The sequence below is a fragment of the Pinus tabuliformis genome, chromosome 2_2 (genome assembly GCF_031772625.1).
Source record: "Pinus tabuliformis cultivar Carrire ecotype Pingquan chromosome 2_2, CPIR1, whole genome shotgun sequence".
Taxonomy (NCBI): domain Eukaryota; kingdom Viridiplantae; phylum Streptophyta; class Pinopsida; order Pinales; family Pinaceae; genus Pinus; species Pinus tabuliformis.
In genome coordinates, this window is record NC_142300.1 from 1,235,263,189 (window position 1) to 1,235,286,047 (window position 22,859).

General features: G+C 38.7%; 1 protein-coding gene across 1 annotated transcript in view; it reads right to left on the reverse strand.

Annotated features, from left to right (window-relative positions):
* Positions 1–1,395: 1,395 nt before the first annotated feature.
* The window catches only part of LOC149197950 (uncharacterized), a 137,494-nt gene continuing 116,030 nt past the window's right edge, over positions 1,396–22,859 (reverse strand). Inside the window, exons 6-7 of the mRNA XM_089408883.1 lie at positions 20,851–20,894; positions 1,396–1,702 (exon numbers count right to left, since the gene is read on the reverse strand). Of these exons, the coding sequence (XP_089265009.1) occupies positions 1,396–1,702; positions 20,851–20,894 (351 nt within the window). The remainder of the gene's footprint in view (positions 1,703–20,850; positions 20,895–22,859) is intronic.

The window sequence follows — 22,859 nt, forward strand, 5'->3', positions numbered from 1 at the left end:
AAAATAATCATATTTTGAGTAAATAAATGCAAAATTTCATTTTTTTTAATGAATTAATAATTTCGACGGATGAGATTAAGAGATGTCTTGATCCTCATCGACGGTCGAGATCATTTCGACATGGATCACTCGAACTAGCCGTTGGGATCTTTTCCTTTAAATAGGGTTCTAGGAGTCATTTGAGAGGATTGCATCTGTGAGTCTTGTGCTGAAGAAGCTCTCTTGTAATCTGTTTTCTGGTTAATAAAAGAAGACTTTGGGGTTCAAATCTTGCTGGTGTTACTCTCTGGAAGTGCTGTGAGATTTTTAATTTCTGCATATTTTATTTTTTCAGCCGTTAATAACAGCTTATCTTAGAGTATTGTGAGCACAGGTATCTTGTTCACTTGCTAGGGTTTGAATGGTGTTAGGGTTTCTGAAGTAATGGCAGTTATCTCCATTGCTTTTTGAGATCTAGCATCATTTTGGCTCTCTTTACTAATGATTGATTTAACGTGTGCAGAAAACCCTTACTGAAGAAGATTGGTGGGCGTTTGGGGAAGTTCTAGGCTGAACCAGCCAACTCCCATAGGCTCTTCCTTGCAGAGCCCAGCTGATTTTTTCCCTGGGTTAATCATTTAAATTTACTTTTCTGGTTTGCATGAGAGATTTTTTGAGCCTTTTCACAGTAAAGTTGAAGTTTCTGATATTCTGAAAATATTTCTATTATTATTGCTAAATCTGGCTGTTAAGGGGCCAAAATCTGTAAATTAATCGGTTTTTTGGGGTTTCAAATTTTGTTTTATGCATGTTGCGGTTTTTCTTCTCTTGCAGGTCACAGGTGCTACAGATCAGAGAAAATCTAGATCTAATTGGAGAGGTTTCGTCGGCTTCTGGGTTATCTTCTTTTCGTATTAGCTCCGCACTGTTCATCAGTTGTTTATTCATACTGTTGCTACTCCTCTACATCTGCAAAAAACACAGCCAAGCCTGCCACACATTTATTCAACATTTTCTGGCGTCTGCGTGAGGTTGCTGCTCGGTAAAATTTCACAGGCCTGCATGCGTTTAAGGGTCCTTCTTGGCCGCTGTCGAGGGTATCTGTAGACAGGTAAGAAAAGCGTAGGTGGAGAACCTTTCACGTGAGATATTTCTCTCCATCAAACGCCAGGTAATGTTCCCAATTCGAATCCAGAAACCAATTCATATGAGGGGCGTATTTTTTTTTTATAACATCGTTCTGATTTTCCACGTGAGCAGTAATTTTCATCGTGGTTTCAGTTTATTCTGATAGTGTGAGTCTATCTGCGTCTTGGCGTTTAGGGTAAATCGATTCTCAGTCTTTGATTCAGCATAGTTTTTGCAAAATAAAAACAAAAATCGATATTCATTTTTTCGGTTGGGTTCATAAGTCTGTTATCGTATGCGGTGGTCCATCATCGCATTTTCTGTGGATTTATCTACATAAAAAGGAGGGCCGATCCAAAAAACGCCGCCGTCAAAACCTGCAGAAAGCGCCCATCCTGTGGCTTCATCCCTCCAGCCTGCGGCAAGATCCAGCGTCCCCCTCGACCCCTTTCCTTGCTCACGCAGCCTTTCGCTTTCCCTTTGTGATAATCGAACCTCTGCGGGCCTGCGTGCTTCTCGCTTTGGCCCCTCTCCATCCCGTCGAGCTCCATCCTCAAGCGTATCATCTGGCTGCCGTGAGGAAAATTTCGTGGCTCTGCGAAACCAAAAAGTTCCAAATCTTTACCCGCCGTCGAAGCTCTTTGGGCCGACAAGCAAAAAAACAAACGTGCTCATTTCCTTCCACGCTGACGGTCGCTTGAATAAGTTTCATCGATTTTTTTTTTGGGTTGTTGGTTTTGAATCTTGATATAAACATAACATCGATTTTTATCATATATGGTTAGATTCTAGAATAAAAGTTTAGGGTTTTGATAATAAAGGCTTAGATATATTCCAATTCAGTTTTAATATATATGCAAGCTTTAGAATTTAGGATATGCTTTAGCTTAGGACTTGAAAAAAAAAAAGTTTTGTTTAGGTTTTAAAATTTTGATTTAGTTTATTTTGATTTTAGAATAGACTTTAAATTAGATTTTAATTTTAGGAATTAATTTTTTTTTTAAATAGTTTTAATTTTCATTCATTTGTTAAACTTTAGTTTTATTTTGAAATGTTTCAACTTTTTTTAGATTTTATTAAAAAGTCATAAAAATTTTAAAATCATTAAAAAAAAAAAAAAAAATTTAAAAAGGCATTGTGGGAATTTTGTCAGGATTTAGTTTTTCTTCAGAAAATTGTCATGCTGGAGATTTAAATTTTCAAGTTATGCACACGAATGATCATCTTGAAGATTTAGCTGCATAAAAATGATATCTGGTCAATGATTTATGATTTGTGTGGTTGTTTAAAGCATTCATCTCTTCAAAATTTTCAGTTACTGGATATCGTTATTGAGCTTTGGTCATTATAAGAGCGTTGTTGTTTTAACTGATATCTTGCACTGTTCTAAATTATTTGATGATAAATGATTGTTGTTCACGTTTTATATTTCTATATTATCTAGCAAGTAATCGTTTTAACACCAATCTCTTAAGGCACTGGTCTGCTAAATTAATTAAATCATTTTAGTGCTCATCATATCGTGTCTCCCAACCAACTGTTTGGCAGTTGGTCTTCATCATCTCACAGGGACTACCCCCCTTAGCCATGGGAGACAGGTTTAAACGGAGAGATCGGGGATCAGGGTGACAGCCCCCGGTCTGAGCGTTGTCGTGTCAATCTGTGCGACAACATTTTTTGGCGTCGTTGTCGGGGATAGAGTTTTTCTGTCCTTGGTTCTTTCATCTCAAGCTATTTCGTGTTTTACTTCTTGTTCAGGTGGCGACTCCACTTCATATATTATCTTCAAGAGTGTACACTAGAAGACATCCAAGCAGTCTGTGCAACCCTACTCCTGATCCTGAAAAGGTCCTCAGGGTACGATTACACAAACTCGCTTCTCGTACACTTCTTGTAGACCTTGGACAAGAAGCCCTCTCTGATATTCATTTGTTATTTAAGGGTCAAGCTAGGCACAACATCATGGATATGTATGCCCCTTGTGATTTTTCTAATATTCCAGGATATCCCAACGATATTCCATCTATTGGGATCGATAAATTGCCTAATTTTCAAGGGAATAATGCGATTAGTGCTAACTCTCATTTGCGAGATTTTAGCATATGGATGGCTAAATACGCAAGATCTGCTGATTTTGATCATGAGGATGTCAGAATGACTCTTTTCATCTTAACTCTAGGAGGCGATGCTTATGATTGGTTTGCAGAAAAGCCTCAGAATTCATTTAACTCTTTACAGTCAATCATTAATGCATTTAAAGAAAAATATGGAGATAAGAGAGAAGGAAGACACCTAGTAAAAGCTCTTAGCCTAATAAAAAAGAGAGAGGATGAAAATGTTGAAGAATTTAATAAAAGGTTTAACGGAATTGTTAGAGAATTACCTCAAGATTATAAACCTACAGATAAAACTCTCCAAGATTTTTACATTGATGCCTTTAGTCCTAAACCATCTTATGAATTAAGGCGTGCTAAACTTAATGATTATAGAGATTGCCAATCTTTAGCTATAGAACTTGAAAAGGACAAGGCCGCATCTGGAAAGTCTGAGATCCCAGGTTTCGATAGGGCCGCTACGAAACTAAAAGAACCTAAGGGAAAAGCAGCCCAAGAACCTGAAAGTGAGCTTGTTCTAAAATTGCTTCAAAAAATTGAGACTATGGAAATTAATCATAATAAGGAGATAACCACTTTGCAAAATAAGTTGATTCAAATGGAAAGATCGCAAAATTTTCAACCTCGAAACAATAATAATAGAAATAACAATTGGCAAAGAAAGGGTCAAACTAGTGAGCAAAGACCTCCTAATCCGCTGACTAATTTGGTTGATAATGCTCCTCCTTATTGTCGGGTTTGTGATGCTCTTCGTGAAGAGGCCACTTGTCCCATTATTAGAAGAATTTTAGATAATGGAATGTTTGGAACAAGCGATCAAATAAATGTAGTAGGCAGCAAGTTTCCTTTGTCTTTGGATGATTGGATAGAGGTTAAGGAAAGGAGTCGTGATGTTGAGAATCTTTCATCAGCTTTTAGTATAAATAACCTTGAAAACGAAGATGATATTTTGGCTAGGTTATATGGTGAAAAACCCTCTCCTGAGCAAATCTTGGAAATTGCTAGAGATAAGGGTTTGACCTATCAGAGAAAGGATAAAGATCAAAGCGAGAATCAAATACCCCTTCGAACTTTTAACCCGGGTGTAAACTCTGGAATAGATGTCGATTTGGGAACTTGGTATAACTATAACAATGCTAAAATCTGGGTTCCTGTCTCCGAGATTGCTAAAATCCCTTCCCAAAGAGACAAGTTACTAAAAGCGATTCAAGGTCCTCAAGTCAATACTTCTCAACAGAAGACTCAGGAAGTTGGCTATCATGATGCTCCCATATATCTGCAAAGCTTAGATGCTGATAACAAAGATCACCAGCCTTTTTTCATCACCTTATTAGTTAATGGGTATAAATTGAATAATTGCATGTTGGATTCTAGTGCATCCGCTTGTGTAATGACTAAAAGGGTCATGGAACAGCTTAACTTAAGAGTTTCTAGACCCTATTATAACATATGGGCCATGGATTCTAAGAAAATCGAAGTACATGGTTTAATCAAAGATTTGCAAGTTCATCTTTCAGTTTACCCAGACATCATGGTTGTCATGGATATTGTTGTTGTGGATGTGCCTGATGCCTGGGGTATGCTGTTATCTAGAAAGTGGGCCTCTGATCTAGGAGGAAGCATTCAAATGAATTGGTCGTATGCCATGATTCCTTCTCCTAGTGGTGATGGTTTTGTAAGACTAAATAGAGAGCCCGAAAGAAAGTTTCATGTTGAAGATCCTAGGAGAACTCATAACGAAATAATTAAAGAGCAATCTGACATTGGGAACTACGCCATCATGTCTAATTTTATAATTCCTCCTGATGATAAGATTAAGGGTCTCAAGGATAAAGTTTGGTATATGTACTTTGATGGTGCATCATCTAGGGCTGGTAAAGGTGCGGGAATAGTGCTTAAATCTCCCCTTGGTCACATTTTCAAGTTTGCCTATCGATTAGAATTTGAGGCAACCAACAATGTCGCTGAATATGAGGCTATACTGTTGGGTCTTGAATTGGCCAAGTCCTTGAGGGTTAGATTGCTTAGCATTAAAGGAGATTCTGATTTAGTTATCATGCAGCTTAAGAATAAATTCACATGCAGAAATCAAAGATTAAGAAACTACAGAAATGTTGTGTGGGATACTATGGGGCATTTTGATGCCCTTGACCTCGAAGCAATTCCGAGAGAGCAAAATAGTCTGGCAGATGAACTTGCTGTAGCTGCTACTACTTTCCAGTTGTCGGATGAACTAATTAATGATAAGATTAAAATGGAAGTAATATTCAGACCATCTGTTCCAGACAACTCAGAGCATTGGCAAGTTTTTAATGACGAAAAACAAGTCATTCGTTTCCTTAATAGTTTAGATGAGTTTGAGGATTTCCGGATAGTTTCTGAGGAGGAGGGAGTTTTAAATCATGAGCATATCATAAATCCTACTCCTAGGAATGTGGTTGCTCTAGAGCAACATTTTGATCGGCATGATGCTACGAAGCTGAAAGAAGAAAACAAGATGGACCCAAGCGAGTACCTCGAAATTAATATTGGTACTTCTGAAAACCCGAAAATGGTTAAAATTGGTAAAGGTACTAGTTTGGAAGAAAGGAAAAAGTTAACTAATTTACTTCGCGAATATCGAGATGTTCTAGCTTTTTCTTACGACGAATTAAAAGGCTATAGGGAAGATGTTATGGAGCATACTATTCCCTTAAAAGACGAAAATGCTAAACCCTTTCGTCAGAAACTTAGGCAAATTAATCCTAAGTTAGCCCCCTTGGTCCAGAAAGAACTTGCAAAAATGCTTGCAGCAGGGATCATCGCTCAAACTAGGCATTCGACATGGTGTTCAAATTTGGTGATTGTTAGGAAAAAGAACGGTACAATAAGAATTTGTGTCGATTTTAGAAACCTTAATCTAGCATGCAAAAAGGATAATTACCCTTTGCCAAACATGGAAAATTTGTTGCAAAGAGTAACTGGTTCTGGAATGATGTCGCTGCTAGATGGTTTTTCTAGGTACAATCAGGTATGGGTTAAAAGGGAAGATCTAAAAGAATGTTGAATGAATTAATTCACATGGAGCTAACAGCTCAATGATAATACAAAGATATTTACAATAATAGAAACATCAGGTTTCTATGTAGAATATAGAACAAACAGTTTCATCTAAGAAACTGCTAAAAGAAAAATAGAAACATCTAAATACTGAGCATTACTAAATAGAAATATATTCTAATACCCTCCCTTAATGCTCAATCTATTTACAACACCAATAGACCCGCGAAATTTTACAAATTTATCAGGACCAAGAGGCTTGGTGAAAATATCGGCGGGCTGCTCTGTTGTGGGAACATAGTGCAACTGAACTGTGCCGTCTTCAACCAGCTGTCGAATGTAGTGGCAGTGAGTTTCCACATGCTTTGTTCGTTCATGAAAGACTGGATTCTTGGCAAGTTTGAGCACTCCCTGATTATCACAAAACAAAGAAGTAGGCCTTGTCTGAAAAACATGCATATCTGCAAGCATACTACGAAGCCAAACTGCCTCACAGGCTGCCTTAACTGCTCCCGATACTCTGCTTCTGTTGAGGAGAGAGCCACTACCTGTTGCTTCTTACTAGTCCAAGTAACAGCTCCAGACCCTAGACTAAACACATACCCAGCTGTAGATTTACGGTCATCAACCGAACCGGCCCAGTGAGAGTCAGTGTAGCCACTGAGAATAGGATTGGAGCTGCGGGTATATAAGAGGCCATAATCAGAAGTACCACGCACATATCGTAGTACCCGCTTTGCTGCTATCCAATGATCAGCTTTAGGAGCTGACATAAAGCGAGAAATGTAGCTTACTGCAAAACTGATGTCAGGTCTGGTAGCAGTAAGATAGATGAGACTGCCCACTAATTGCCTGAATAAAGTTTCATCCACAGGAGGAGAGGATGACTGTGCTGAAAGTTTGAGCCCTGGTTCCATAGGAGTCGTGGCCGGTTTGCAATCCTGCATTCTGAACCTTTCCACAAGATTTTTAGCATACTTGGACTGAGAAAGAAAGATCTGATTTTCAGTCTACCACACTTCAACTCCCAGACAGTAATGAAGAAGTCCCAAGTCTGTCATCTCAAACGTTCTGCATAGATCTTGTTTGATCCCATGGATCAAATGTGCAGAGCTGCCAGTAAGTAGTAATGATAAGATCATCCACATAGACGACTACAAATAAGATATCATCACCAGTATGCTGGATATACAGGTTTGCATCAGATGGACTACGCTGAAAACCTTGATCTGTCAGGTACTGATCAATTTTCATGTACCAAGCCCGAGGAGCTTGTTTCAATCCATAGATTGCTTTAACTAACCGACACACTTTCTGTTCTTGACCAGCAACCTTGAATCCTGGAGGCTGCGTCATGTAGACTTCTTCTTGGAGATCACCATTTAGGAAAGCACTTTTTACATCCATCTGATGAACTTTCCAATTGAACTGAGCTGCTAGGGCAAGAACAAGCCTTATGGTACTCATCTTGGCTGTAGGAGCAAAAGTCTCCTCATAGTCGATGCCTTCCTTCTGTGAAAATCCTCGAGCCACAAGCTGAGCTTTATACTTGTCTAAGGTTCCATCAGCTTTGTATTTTACTTTATACACCCATTTGCAACCTATGGGTGTTTTGTCTGCAGGAAGATCAGAAAGGGTCCATGTGTGATTCTTCTGAAGACTCTGAAATTCTGCTTCCATAGCCTGTTCCCACTCAGATGTACCCTTAGCCTCTGAATATGTTTGAGGCTCAAAAGTACTGTGAAGGTTAGCCATAAGAGCAAAATTGACTGTAGACTGTTGTCTGTTCTTATGCCTAGAAGTTCTACCTTCAAGGAGCTCGTCATCCCGGAGATCACCTATGGTTTTAGCCCACCATTTGGGCGAGAGAAGAAGAACCAATATCAGGATTAGAGGAACCAATATCAGGAGGAAGAGAAGCAGGCTCAAGAGCAATAGGAACAGCAAGAGGAGGATTAGCTTCTGGAGGAAGCTCAGATAGAGTAGTATCAAACCCTGATGCTACATCATCCCTCCCATCAGATGGACTGACTGGAAGAAGAACACTGTGAGGCGGATCCTCAGAGAGCTGCTCAGAGGAAGAGGACTGAAAGAATCCTCTGTCTTCATCAAATACTACATCTCGACTGAAGCTAAGTCGACCAGTGGCTATATCTATCAGCCTATAGGCCTTGTGATGATCACTGTAACCTGTCATCATGAGTTTCTGACTTTTGGAATCCAACTTAGATCGCTTAGCAGATGGAATCCAAACATATGCAACTGAGCCAAAAACTTTGAGATGACTGATCTTAGGCTTACGACCAGACCACAATTCTTCAGGAGTCTTCCCTTTAACAGCCTGAGTAGGGGATCTGTTAAGAAGGTAAACAGCAGTAAATACTGCTTCAGCCCAGAATTTGTTTGGAACACTCCGGTGTTGTAACATGGAACGAGCCATTTCAACAACCGTGCGGTTGCGACGCTCGACAACACTGTTCTGCTGGGGAGTGTAAGGTGTGGTTAATTGACGTTTGATGCCATGAATATCACAGAAGTTGGCAAAAGCTGAGGAACAAAATTCCCCCCCATTGTCGGTCCTAAGGTCATGATATTACAACCAGATTCGTTTTCAACTAAAGTTTTAAACTTCTGAAAGGTACTAAGAGCATCAGATTTATTTTTTAAAAATACACCCACATCTTTCTACTGAAGTCATCTACAATAAGTAAAAAGTATTTGCAAGCAGTGATAGAAGCTGTATTCATAGGACCACAAATATCAGCATGAAGTAACTGAAGTACCTGGGATGCGCGCCAAGATTCTCCATTTTTGAATGACGACCGATGTTGCTTTCCCGCTTGACAGGCGCTGCATACCCCCAACTGCTGAGTCTGAATATCAGGTAATCCTGACACAAGTCCCTCCCGAGAGAGCTGAGAGAGATACTGCATATTGAGATGCCCATATCGCTGATGCCATAGAGTACTGATGGGAGGAGACACGAGCTGCTAGAGCCACTTCTGGAAAGTCACGGTGTCAAGTAGCCTGTATAGACCATGGTCCTCTAGGCCAGTAGCAACTGTCAGACTGGTCTCCCTGTCAATAATGGAACACTTGTGTGCACTGAACACAACATCGAGCTGAGGAGAATTCCTCATAATCTGACTGACAGAGAGCAGATTAATCTCCATACCAGGAACATAGTATACATTTAGAAATATGAGCGTGCGTCCACCAGACTGAATTTGAACTGTACCCCTGCCAGCAACAGTGTACTTTTCACCGCCACCAAATACTACTGAATCACTGAAAGGTGAGAAGTCAATAAACCAGTCACGCCTGTGAGAGAAGTGGCATGATGCACCAGAATCAATGTACCATGCAGAGGAAGGAACATGTTCTGAAGACCTTTTAGCCATAAAGGCGTAAAAGGCAGAATCTGTCTGCTCGGAATGTTCTGCAACATTCGCTGTCTGATGAAGTGTGGCCATTTTCACAAAGAGAATACAAAAGTATGACACACAAGAACAATGTAGCTGACTGCTTATGCTGGTGAAAATTTAAAGAACAGACTTTCTGCTGTCTAAAACAATAGTAATACTGCTAATACAGTTCTGAGAATACAGATTTCCACAAGAGAATGCCGGTCTACAGATGTCACAGGTCTGAGTTTGTAATGAACACTGTCAGGATCACAAGAAAAAAAAATTCCGCTGATTGGTAACACACTGCCGGCAAACACTACGGATATATATATACGTCTCAGGTATCAAAATGGCCCACAGAAAATAGATGAAGATCTAAACAATGGCCCACGTGAGCTATCAAGGCTTCACGTCACGTCTCAGCTGTAAACGACTCAGAGATATACTATACGGCTCAGCTATATAGATCCACAGGTGTATACGATGGGTTTCAACTGCCACGGGTTTCACTGTATATATGGAGGTGTATTATGGACTGTATGTAAATACCCGTATTCTGGACGGTAATGAGGACCCGTATTATATCCACGGGTCTGATAAATCTTTGAAATAAAACACCCGCGTATATCCACGCCACAGAGATTGACGGATATCCACGCCACAGAATTTTCAAAGCTTTACGACACGTCTTAGCTACGTGGTAATATATCAGAATACACGGGTTTGAAATATATCCACTGGTTTTACAACACACGCGTATATCCACAGGTTTGAAAATACACGCGAATTACAGGGTTTTACAACACACGCGTATATCCACGGGTTTGAAATTACACGTGAATTACAGGGTTTCAAATATCCACGGGTTTGACAGATATCTCTGCTACAGAGATTCAGATATATATCTAAGAGTTCTGAAATATATATATATCCACGAGTTTTAACTGTAATATCATCCACGGGTTTCAAATATCCTCGGGCTTGAAATCAATAAGCGTATATCACAAGTTTGACAGCGTTTGAAAAATAAAAAATAGACAGTTGCCCGCAGATCAAATTTTCAGACCACGACTCCGATTTTAAAAAACAAATAAGTTATAAACCGAGAGAAAACACCTGGATCAGGATTGCTGAGGAATTCCACGATGTGGTCGAAGAAAATAGCTGGATTCAATATTCCAAGCAACTGGCCAGCCAAAAAAAATTCCGCTTCCACGAAAACAGTCACCGCCACAAAGTTATTTCCTTAGAAAAATGATCATGCAAGGGAAGAATCCATTTCTGTATCGAGATGGACGACTGTAAGCTTTTATCACAGCGAGCAAAGCCGAGGCTAAGACTCAGTGAAGGCTGCCTGGCTTACAGAGGGCTCGACCTTAGAAAAGACTCAAGAAATTATGATGCAGAGAGAATTACTTTTCAAGAAATCTCTTAACCTTGCTCTGATACCATAAAAGAATGTTGAATGAATTAATTCACATGGAGCTAACAGCTCAATGATAATACAAAGATATTTACAATAATAGAAACATCAGGTTTCTATGTAGAATATAGAACAAACAGTTTCATCTAAGAAACTGCTAAAAGAAAAATAGAAACATCTAAAAGACTGAGCATTACTAAATAGAAATATATTCTAATAAGATCGTCACAAAACCACATTCACAACGCCATGGGGTACTTTTGAATACATTAGAATGCCGTTTGGATTAACAAACGTTGGGGCTACTTTCCAAAGGGCTATGGATTATGCCTTCAAAGGGTTAATCGGGAAAATTATTGAAATTTACCAAGATGATCTTACTGTTTTCTCTAAAGATGGTATCAGTCATATAGATCATCTTAGGCAAGTCTTCGATAGATGTAGAGAATATGGGATTTCTTTGAACCCGGTTAAGTCTGTTTTTGGGGTAACGGAAGGGAAATTATTGGGCCATATTATTTCGAAGGAAGGAATCAAGATTGATCCTGAAAGAATCGAAGCAATCCAAAAGATTCCTCTCCCACATAATCTTAAATCCCTTCAGTCTTTCCTTGGAAAGATAAATTTTATTAGAAGATTCATCCCATATTACGCAGAAATAGCCAAGCCTATTCAAAATCTTCTAAAAAAAGATGCAAAATTTGTTTGGGAAGAAGACAGCAAAAAGGCTTTCCAAGAAATCAAATCTGCTATCGCAAAAGCTCCTGTCTTAGTGAGTCCTGATTATTCCAAGGATTTCATGATTTTTTCTTTCGCTTCCGAGGATACCATTGCTGGTGTCTTACTTCAAAAGAATAAAGATGGTCACGAGCAGCGTATTGCTTTCATGAGTAGAGCACTTCAAAATTCTGAATTGAAGTACAATACCATGGAAAAGCAGGCCTATGCCCTGGTTAAGTCTCTTAAGCACTTTAAAACTTATGTGGGTTATTATAAGATCATTGCTTTCGTCCCACATTCTGCTATTAAGGATATATTAACTCAAACCGATTGCTTAGGGACTCGTGCTAGGTGGGTTACTAAAATACAGGAGTATGATTTGGAAATCAGACCCACCAAGTTGATCAAAGGCCAAGGCTTAGCTCAGATGTTAACTGAAGGTAATGAAAAGACTCTTGGTTTGTTATGTCTTAGCGATCTATCTTCGCCAGAGTTGCAAAGATTAGCGGAGCATGAGTGGTATAAGGACATAGTTTATTACTTGATGAATCTTGCATGTCCTAACCATTTAGTTGCTCATAAGAGAAGGGCTCTTAGACTAAAAGCCACTAAGTATTGCCTTATGAAGGATGGCCTTGGATGGAGAAATCCTGAAGGCTTAGTGCTTAGGTGTGTTGATGACGTTGAGTCCAAGAAATTAATTTCTGAGTTTCATTCAGGATTTTGTGGTGGTCATTATGCTGCTAGAACTATCGCCCACAAAATCCTGAAAGCTGGCTATTATTGGCCTTCGATTTTTTCTGATGTGCACAAGTTTGTTAGAGCGTGTCAAGCCTGTCAACTATTCACTGGGAAACAGAAGCTTGTTGCCCTTCCTCTACAACCTGTCATTGTAGAGGCACCTTTTCAGCATTGGGGTCTGGACTTCATAGGGAAGTTCCATGAAAATTCTAGCAATGGCTACTCATGGATTTTGACTGCTATGGATTATTTTACTAAATGGGTCGAAGCCATTCCTGCTAAGAATGCCACTGAAAAGGTTATTATGGATTTCATTGAAAATAACATCATTACTAGATTTGGTGTCCCTGCTAAGATCACTACCGACAATGCCAAGGCTTTTAGTTCCTTAGAGTTTTCATCTTTTTGTTTCAAGTATGGCATTGTCTTATCTCATTCGTCAAATTACTATCCTCAAGGTAATGGTTTGGTTGAATCAAGTAACAAAAATCTCATAACCATTATCAAGAAGATAGTAGGAGATAAAAAGAAATCATGGGACAGCAAAATCAAATATGCTTTATGGGCAGATAGAATCACTAAGAAAAAGGCTACTGGTAAATCTCCCTTTGAATTAGTTTATGGCTTGGATGTTACTTTACCTGTGCACCTGAAGTTGCCAGCTTATCAGCTTCTCCAGAATTTTTCTACTAATAAAGATGTTGTTCAAAATAGAATAGATCAGATTGTCGAGTTAGATGAAGCTCGTAGGACAACTTTTTGATGCCATATGTAAAAATCAATCTAACATTAAGAAAAGCTTTGATAAATGTTCTCGATCTAGATCTTTGCAGATTGGAGATATGGTATTGCTTTGGGATCGCAAGAATGAGAAACCAGGAAAACATAAGAAGTTTGACAATTTGTGGCTGGGACCTTACATTATTCGAGATATAGTTGGACCAAACTCATTCCACTTGAGCAGATTGGATGGCGAACCACTTGATTTACCAACGAATGGCCAAATGCTCAAGCTGTTCTTCAGAGATGATATTTGATGCCATAGGGCATCCTTTGTATTGTATTTCTATCCCTACTCATTGTCTTTTCAGCATTTCATTTCTGTTTTAGGATTAGATTTACTTTCATGTTACTAGATAGTTTTTTTTTCCGAAGAAAGAGAGCGCGTAATTTCCATTAATTCAGAATTGCTGAAAATTACATGTTGTAGATGCAGTAGCATATGCTGTAGTGTGGGTATACCACTTACAAAAACCAATACTTCAGGGAAGTATGCAGATAGGCCCTCAAACAGGGCAACCAGAAAGAGGGTATGTAAACCCCAACAGGAGTGAACCCCTACCCTTACAAGCTAAAAAAAAACAAAAAATAAAAACAGTAAAAACGATAGCTCCTTCGAATGGCAATACAGGAGTAAACCCCTGCCCAACGAAGCTAAAATAAACAGATATATACAATGGCTCCTGAGGAGAGCGCAGTAGTTCGAAAAGCCGCCAAGAAGAGGCACGAAATGGAAAGGAGCAGCCAAGGTAGCCACACCCCCCACCCCCTCAACTCTCCATCTGTGACTGAGGAAGGTACCGCCCAAATATCCAAAGAAACCATAAGAAAAAACCACCAGAAACAGCCATTGAAGAGACGGCACGAATCGGTGCAGAGATAGACTCCACACCACAGATCCCTCAACGCAACCAATGACTGCCGAGGTAAGCCAGCAAAAACCAAAAAAAGAAACCCACACCTCAGCAAGGGAACCCATCAGGGCTCAACCAGAGCAGAGGCGTTTCGGGTCTGGGGGCAGAGGCGGCTAGGGCAGCCACCTCGCCCCCACGAGGCCTAACTAAGCCCCCGCCTCCTCACCACGGCTCAGTACAAACTGGGACGGACCACCAAAACAGAGCCGGAGTTGAGCCGAAATCCGCCGGAAACCAGAAGAGGTAGGTCGCACTCCGCTGCCTCCCCAAACAGAGCACAAGGCCAGAACTCTGTCTATGAAAAAAGCTGAGCAGTCATGCCAAAACTGGGACGGCAGACGAAGATAATATATCAAAGCCTCGCAGAGGAAAGCACGCCGCAAGGGAAGAGGGCCGTCGATGAGAAGGGAAACAGAGGCCGAAGACGATACCGCACCACCGGCTACCGGATCCGATGAACAGCAAACCCCACCCTACGAAGCAACCCCCGGCACAGAATTAGCCGCACGACGGGATGGAGCACCAAGGAAAGGTGGAAGGGCGGCCCGAAAGCCTCACCAGAGGCAGGCCCTGCCGCCGCAGGCGCGAAAACAGCAGCTCGGAGCCGAGTAAACCCTAGCAGCCCCTTCATGTTACTAGATAGTTAATAAATGAAGAGCTTTTATTTTTCCTGTGCTTAATGTATATGATGATTTTTGGATGGACACTACTTATTTTTATATGTGTGTTGCGTGGATGCAGATTCTGGATTCTCACATTCCTACAGTGCAGCAACGTGTCCCCAAGTAGAGCCAGATGTTGACCACTACCGGTCAAATGGCCATGCAGTACACCCCCTTTTCTTTACAAAAAGGGGTAGCGCTTGATCGACATGACCGTGCCATCCTGCAATCATCAAAAGCTTGATCAATTTATGTTGTAAACCCAGTCTGCATATATCAAACGTAAATAATCTTAGCAGATATGAGTCGTGTATGTAAATTGCCTGGGTGGACCTAACTTTCTAATGATAATCTACATCCCGGAAGGTTTTTCGTCTCACCAATCCATGATCGGCAGAGTTTTCCTTCAGCCTGACCCCAAAGCCGGGATTGATTTTGTCATTAAAATTTTAGGAGAATCCTAGTGTGTTAATCTGCTAGATTATAGTTGTGTCGCAGAACTGGGTGATTTATGAGGGTCTGTGTTAAGTGGGTTTGTCCCCTTAAGATGTAAATTGTAAAAGTCATGATGTAAAGTGTCTTTAGGGTTAGGAAATGTTTTAATCCCTCATAAGTCCTAAGTCCTAGGTCCTAGGGAATTTTTTCCAAAGGCTAGTTCGAGGATCCATTTAGAAAATGAATTAAAAATTAAAAATTAAAAATTAAAAAAATAAATAAATAAATAAAATAAAAATAAAAATAATAAAAAATAAAAAATAAAAAATTATAAAATAAAGCAAAAACCCTAAAAAATAATAAAATAATAATATTTTGAGTAAATACATGCAAAATTTCATTTTTTTAATGAATTAATAATTTCGACGGATGAGATTAAGAGATGTCTTGATCCTCATCGACAGTCGAAATCATTTTGACATGGATCACTCGAACTAGCCGTTGGGATCTTTTCCTTTAAATAGGGTTCTAGGAGTCATTTGAGAGGATTGCATCTATGAGACTTGTGTTGAAGAAGCTCTCTTGTAATATGTTTTCTGGTTAATAAAAGAAGACTTTGGGGTTCAAATCTTGCTGGTGTTACTCTCTAGAAGTGCTGTGAGATTTTTAATTTCTGCATATTTTATTTTTTCAGCCGTTAATAACAGCTTATCTTAGAGTATTGTGAGCACAGGTATCTTGTTCACTTGCTAGGGTTTGAATGGTGTTAGGGTTTCTGAAGTAATAGCAGATATCTCCATTGCTTTTTGAGATCTAGCATCATTTTGGCTCTCTTTACTGATGGTTGATTTAAGGTGTGCAGAAAACCCTTACTTAAGAAGATTGGTGGGCATTTGGGGAAGTTCTAGGCTGAACCAGCCAACTCCCACAGGCTCTTCCTTGCAGAGCCCAGCTGATTTTTTCCCTGGGTTAATCATTTAAATTTACTTTTCTGGTTTGCATGAGAGATTTTTTGAGCCTTTTCACAGTAAAGTTGAAGTTTCTGATATTCTGAAAATATTTCTATTATTATTGCTAAATCTGGCTGTTAAGGGGCCAAAATCTGTAAATTAATCAGTTTTTTGGGGTTTCAAATTTTGTTTTATGCATGTTGCGGTTTTTCTTCTCTCTTGCAGGTCACAGGTGCTACAGATCAGAGAAAATCTAGATCTAATTGGAGAGGTTTCATCGGCTTCTAGGTTATCTTCTTTTCATATTAGCTCCGCACTGTTCATCAGATGTTTATTCATACTGTTGCTACTCCTCTACATCTGCACAAAACACAGCCAAGCCTGCCACACATTTATTCAACGTTTTCTGGTGTCTGCGTGCAGTTGCTGCTCGGTAAAATTTCACAGGCCTGCATGCGTTTAAGGGTCCTTCTTGGCCGCTGTCGAGGGTATCTGTAGACAGGTAAGAAAAGCGTAGGTGGAGAACCTTTCACGTGAGCTATTTCTCTCCATCAAACGCCAGGTAATGTTCCCAATTCGAATCCAGAAACCGATTCATATGAGAGGCGTATTTTTTTTTTATAACATCGTTCTGATTTTCCACGTGAGCAGTAATTTTCATCGTGGTTTCAGTTTATTCTGATAGTGTGAGTCTATCTGCGTCTTGGTGTTTAGGGTAAATCGATTCTCAGTCTTTGATTCAGCATAGTTTTTGCAAAATAAAAACAAAAATCGATATTCATTTTTTCGGTTGGGTTCATAAGTCTGTTATCGTATGCGGTTGTCCATCATCGCATTTTCTGTGGATTTATCTGCATAAAAAGGAGGGCCGATCCAAAAAAACGCCGCCGTCAAAACCTGCAGAAAGCGCCCATCCTGTGGCTTCATCCCTCCAACCTGCGGCAAGATCCAGCGTCCCCCTCAACCCCTTTCCTTGCTCACGCAGCCTTTCGCTTTCCCTTTGTGATAATCGAACCTCTACGGGCCTGCGTGCTTCTCGCTTTGGCCCCTCTCCATCCCGTCGAGCTCCATCCTCAAGCGTATCATCTGGCTGCCGTGAGGAAAATTTCGTGGCTCTGCGAAACCAAAGAGTTCCAAATCTTTACCCGCCGTCGAAGCTCTTTGGGCCGACAAGCAAAAAAACAAACGTGCTCATTTCCTTCCACGCTGACGGTCGCTTGAATAAGTTTCATCGATTTTTTTTTTTTGGGTTGTTGGTTTTGAATCTTGATATAAACATAACATCGATTTTTATCATATATGGTTAGATTCTAGAATAAAAGTTTAGAGTTTTGATAATAAAGGCTTAGATATATTCCGATTCAGTTTTAATATATATGTAAGCTTTAGAATTTAGGATATGCTTTAGCTTAGGACTTTTAAAAAAAAAAAAAAAAATTGTTTAGGTTTTAAAATTTTGATTTAGTTTATTTTGATTTTAGAATAGACTTTAAGTTAGATTTTAATTTTAGGAATTAATTTTTTTTTTTTTAAATAGTTTTAATTTTCATTCATTTGTTAAACTTTAGTTTTATTTTGAAATGTTTCAACTTTTTTTAGATTTTATTAAAAAGTCGTAAAAATTTTAAAATCATAATTTAAAAAAATAAAAAAAAGGCATTATGGGAATTTTGTCAGGATTTAGTTTTTCTTCAGAAAATTGTCATGCTGGAGATTTAAATTTTCAAGTTATGCACACGAATGATCATCTTGAAGATTTAGCTGCATAAAAATGATATCTGGTCAGTGATTTATGATTTGTGTGGTTGTTTAAAGCATTCATCTCTTCAAAATTTTCAGTGACTGGATATCGTTATTAAGCTTTGGTCATTATAAGAGCGTTGTTGTTTTAACTGATATCTTGCACTGTTCTAAATTATTTGATGATAAATGATTGTTGTTCACGTTTTATATTTCTATATTATCTAGCAAGTAATCGTTTTAACACCAATCTCTTAAGGCACTGGTCTGCTAAATTAATTAAATCATTTTAGTGCTCATCATATCGTGTCTCCCACCCAACTGTTTGGCAGTTGGTCTTCATCATCTCACAGGGACTACCCCCCTTAGCCGTGGGAGACAGGCTTAAACGGAGAGATCAGGGATCAGGGTGACAGCCCCTGGTCTGAGCGTTGTCGTGTCAATCTGTGCGACAACAGGGCCCAAATCCACAAGAGGATCATATTGACACCCCCAGGTGAAGCTTTGAGAGCCATGGGACACCCATCATGTGATAAGCATCATTTCACCGCATGGGCACCTCCAGCACCCTCAGCAGTCTACTCATTGTCCCACATTATTCACAAGATTATGCACTTGGACCAGTGTGCCCCAACCCACTTAGCATTTACCATGTAGTGTGGCAACTAATCCAAGGCCCAGAGGAGGTTTGTCTCACCCCTTAAGACATGGGAGGGCAAGCACCATTGTCAAAGCCCTTAGTATTGGAGCATTACAAGCTATTTTATCGTCAGGAGACCCATGAGACCAGTTTTGTACCCCAAACACTGAATTGGGGCCACATGATGATTTACACGGAGATTAAGGGGACCATCCCCTTGTTTGAGATTTATGGAGCCCTCTCACACATTTTGGCACAAAGAGGACGCAATGTTGCCTTCCAAAAACCCTACATCGGCTTGACATCATCATTTCAGGTTGCATTTGGATGGTTAATTCAGATTTTGTAGAATCACTTGGTTGGCTTGTGACCAAGGGATGTATTTTGACATATTTCATAATGTTGTGGGGCTTCTAGTCTTAATTCGTCTTAGTAGATCATGTATAAATAGATGAGATCTCGTTTGAGCTACTCATCATCATCACACTTCGATTAGATCTCCTGAGAAGAACTCGCACTTGTTTCTTTGGCTATTGGAGAATTTTTTGGAATGCATTTTGACATTTGGAGCTAATTTGCATTTTTCTTTGGTGCTATTTCTTGGATCTTGGATGGATATATTGCATGTCATCTTGTAACTGCTTAATGTTGATGGAATTTTTCTCTTCAATTTGTCTAATGTATGGAATTGTTGCTTCTAGAATGTACAAAATGTGCCCTAATTATTGAAAAGTAATTTTGGAAGGCTTTCTAGTTGAGTATTGCATATGTTTTATTCAATGTATAGCATGTAATGAATGTTCCTAGTGGAGGAAATTCTTGAACTATCCATAAAATTATGTTATCTTTGAAGTAGGTAAATGCTTAAATGTGGTACCTAGGGCATCATTTTTAAGCCTCCTTAGTGACGATTTAGCTCATCTTGAACATCCTGAGACTCCATATGCCCAAAGGACAAGGCACTAATCCAAGTCCTTGGTGGTCATCTCTACTTTTCATCCATAATTTTCCCCCTTAAAATTCGGTCCTTTTAAAGCTAGGATGAAAATCTAGGGCTTGCATCAAAATTTTAGGGAGGAGATTTTTCGGGAATTCGAGAGCCTAAACATCAAGCCTATGGTTTAGGCTACCTATGCCCCAAGATTGTTAGGCATCCACTCGAGTTTCATCCATAAAATCTCTTGCCCTAGGTGTTGCTCCAAGAGAGAAACCACAAGTTCTTCTCCCTCAACTTGAGGACTTCCGTGAGGATTATATGAACTTAGTACTAGTTGAAGTATATCATAAGAAGCCTTTTCTTTCAAGCCCTGACCTTGTGAATACCTATTACCATCAAAAAACCTCAAAACCTTAGGGCTTGTGCCTTCTTTTCTAGGGATTTTCTTAGACAGCAATTTGCTTCTTTGAAGCCGTGTACCTTTATTGAGCCTCTCTTTGGAATGAACTCTAGCTCCATCATCTTGTACCTTTAACCCTAGAATATCTATTATAAGTGATCATAATCATACCGAGACTCCTCCCATTGGTTAAAGTCTATAAAGAGCAGGGGACCTTGGCTGTGGTGACAGTGGGCCATTGTCCCATTGTTAGCACTTAGTCTAGCTCTTTGTCTTGTATGGTTTCCCTCTCCAAGGCCTGCTAGATTTTGTAGTAACAGTAAGCATAACAGAGTTGCAATTATAGGATATTCTTACGCCAAAAACAACGATCTAAAAAGTGAAGAATGATGCAATATACAAAATTAGAGTTCTGCTCATAATGGGCAGACATGACAAGGCAGTGAGAGTGCAAGAGCTCGTGGTGTGGACATAACTCAAGATCATCTCATGAAGAGGAATAATGTCTAGCTGAACTCTATTTTTCACTTCAAATTATAATAGTTGTATACAGTCTATTGCTTCTTTAAAAGAAATGCAAGCATTGATCACGAATGACTAGAAATAATCTACAGACAACAAGCAATTTGAGAAATGAAGCTTTCATTTCTGGTTTTTGAAAGTGAAATACAACATGTTTTTTTCGAGCATGTGAATACACTTAAATATTTGTAATTTTGTACTATTCAAGGCCTATAAATTCAATTAGATAAGCACATTGCTTTAGGTACACCACAAGAAATCACACCAAAGATGAGCTTTCCATAATCATTCAAAGCCAAAAGTATTCTTCATTGCTTACCTTAAATGATACTGAAGGTCAAGATCATGAAGATGCGAAAACACCTGGAGCACAGAGCATTATGAATGTTCATATGAGAGACAAGTAACCAAATATTCAAAGAAAAAGGAAATAAGAACAGGAAAGATTGAATGAAACACAATTTTTAATGTTTACTGACAATATTGACAAATAATTACAACCTGAAAGATTTCTGCCAAATTTAATCAATAAAGATCACACGGGAGTTCACAATTTCAAAATCTCCCCGAAAAATAAGATGATAAAGGAATAAATTTAAGTTGCAGTGGCTAAACCAAAATCGCAATCCAAGTATAGACTTACACAAAACGAAAACAGATCAAAGATGATTCATGCAGAACAGCTTATTATTGTTTAAACAATGTAAATGAGGGATGGCTTCCCTTTACTGTAGCAGTAACATGCAATACAAAACTGATCTTCTTGACCATCGAAGATTAGTTATCATGACTTCCACAAGATATTTGAACCATCATCAAGATTTCAATCCATGAAAATCATCTACTCTATTCTGCAAGGTACTTAAGGCATAAAAAAAGGTATCATATCTTCCATAGGATTTGCAACATCTACTCATCATAAATTATGATAGTTGTGCAGAGTGTAATCTCATCCTTCATAAAAGAAACTCTTCTAAAAAAGTTCTATAACATTATGTCAAAATCCAAAGTTTCTAGTACAGTGAATAGTTCAGGAGACTAAGAAAGTTATCCCACCACTTTTACAATCGAGGTTGTTAAAGATTGTGCGTCTTTTAAGCTGAACCAATTTTTTACCAGCGCACATCATATATAAAGATGACTCCAAGAACCAAGGAGTGCATTAGATAATCTTAAGTCTTTTGCTTCATGATTCTCAACATTGAATGTGTTAGCCAATAACATTGCATATTTGAATGGCAAGTAAAAAGGAACATTTACAGTATGTCCTTGTAGTTTACATAAGTATGCATGAAAACAATGCTAAATAATTAATCATAATAACAATAATATAATTGAAATAATACTAAGAATTCACATTAGTTACCATCTAAAAGATCACATGTTTAAAAGACATGCTTCCTTGCCTTTGTGACTAGTCAATGCTTAAAAGTATATGGTCACAAGGCTCGTTGCCACCATTCATTTTATATATATATATATATATAACAATTTTGCAAACATCCTGATTTTATTGTGAAATTGCGATCTTTTCGCCTAGCTGATGTCTGCCAATTTTTACTGGTATTTCGGTCGGGTCTTAATTTTGCCAATTTTTACCAATATCCTTTGGTCTTTTACGATTTTTTGGATTTCCAGATCTTTGCTTACTTTATCCCAATGCCGATGTTTGCAACATATATATATATATATATATATATATATATATATATTTTATGGTGTCTTAATTTTGTCAATGTTTTCGAAATTTTACTGATACTTTCTCGATTTTTATGATTTTTTGGTTTGGTAATATCCCCAATTTTGTGAGCATGGGAGTCACTAAAGAATTTTGCCCAATTTTAGTAATATTAATTAAAAAGGGGCAAATATTATTGGTGAAAGGTGGCTAGTATTATTTTATTGGAGAAAAGCGGCAAAGTATTATTTTATTAAATGGCGGCAAAAGTAACTTAGTGGAAAATAGCCCCCACTAATAAAATAATATTAAAAAAGGAGTCTAGAGGCATGAGGAGAAATTATAAAAGGAGGATGGACTCATTTTGTGGATTATATTTTGGCTATTACACTTCAAATCTTACAAGCATTTATTAAGCAAGAAAAAGGTTGATTTCATGGTTTCAAGGAGGGAAGAACTAATCTTCCTTGGGAAAAATAATCCCAAATTATTTTGGAAGGAGCTCCAACCGAAAAAGATACAAATTGGAAATAATATTACAACTTCTAAATGGTTTGACTTTGCAAGACAACTCTATGAGCAGGTTCCCAAGGTTGACCCTCCCCCCTTGGTCAACACTGATACTAAACTCTTTACGGTACAAGAGGTAG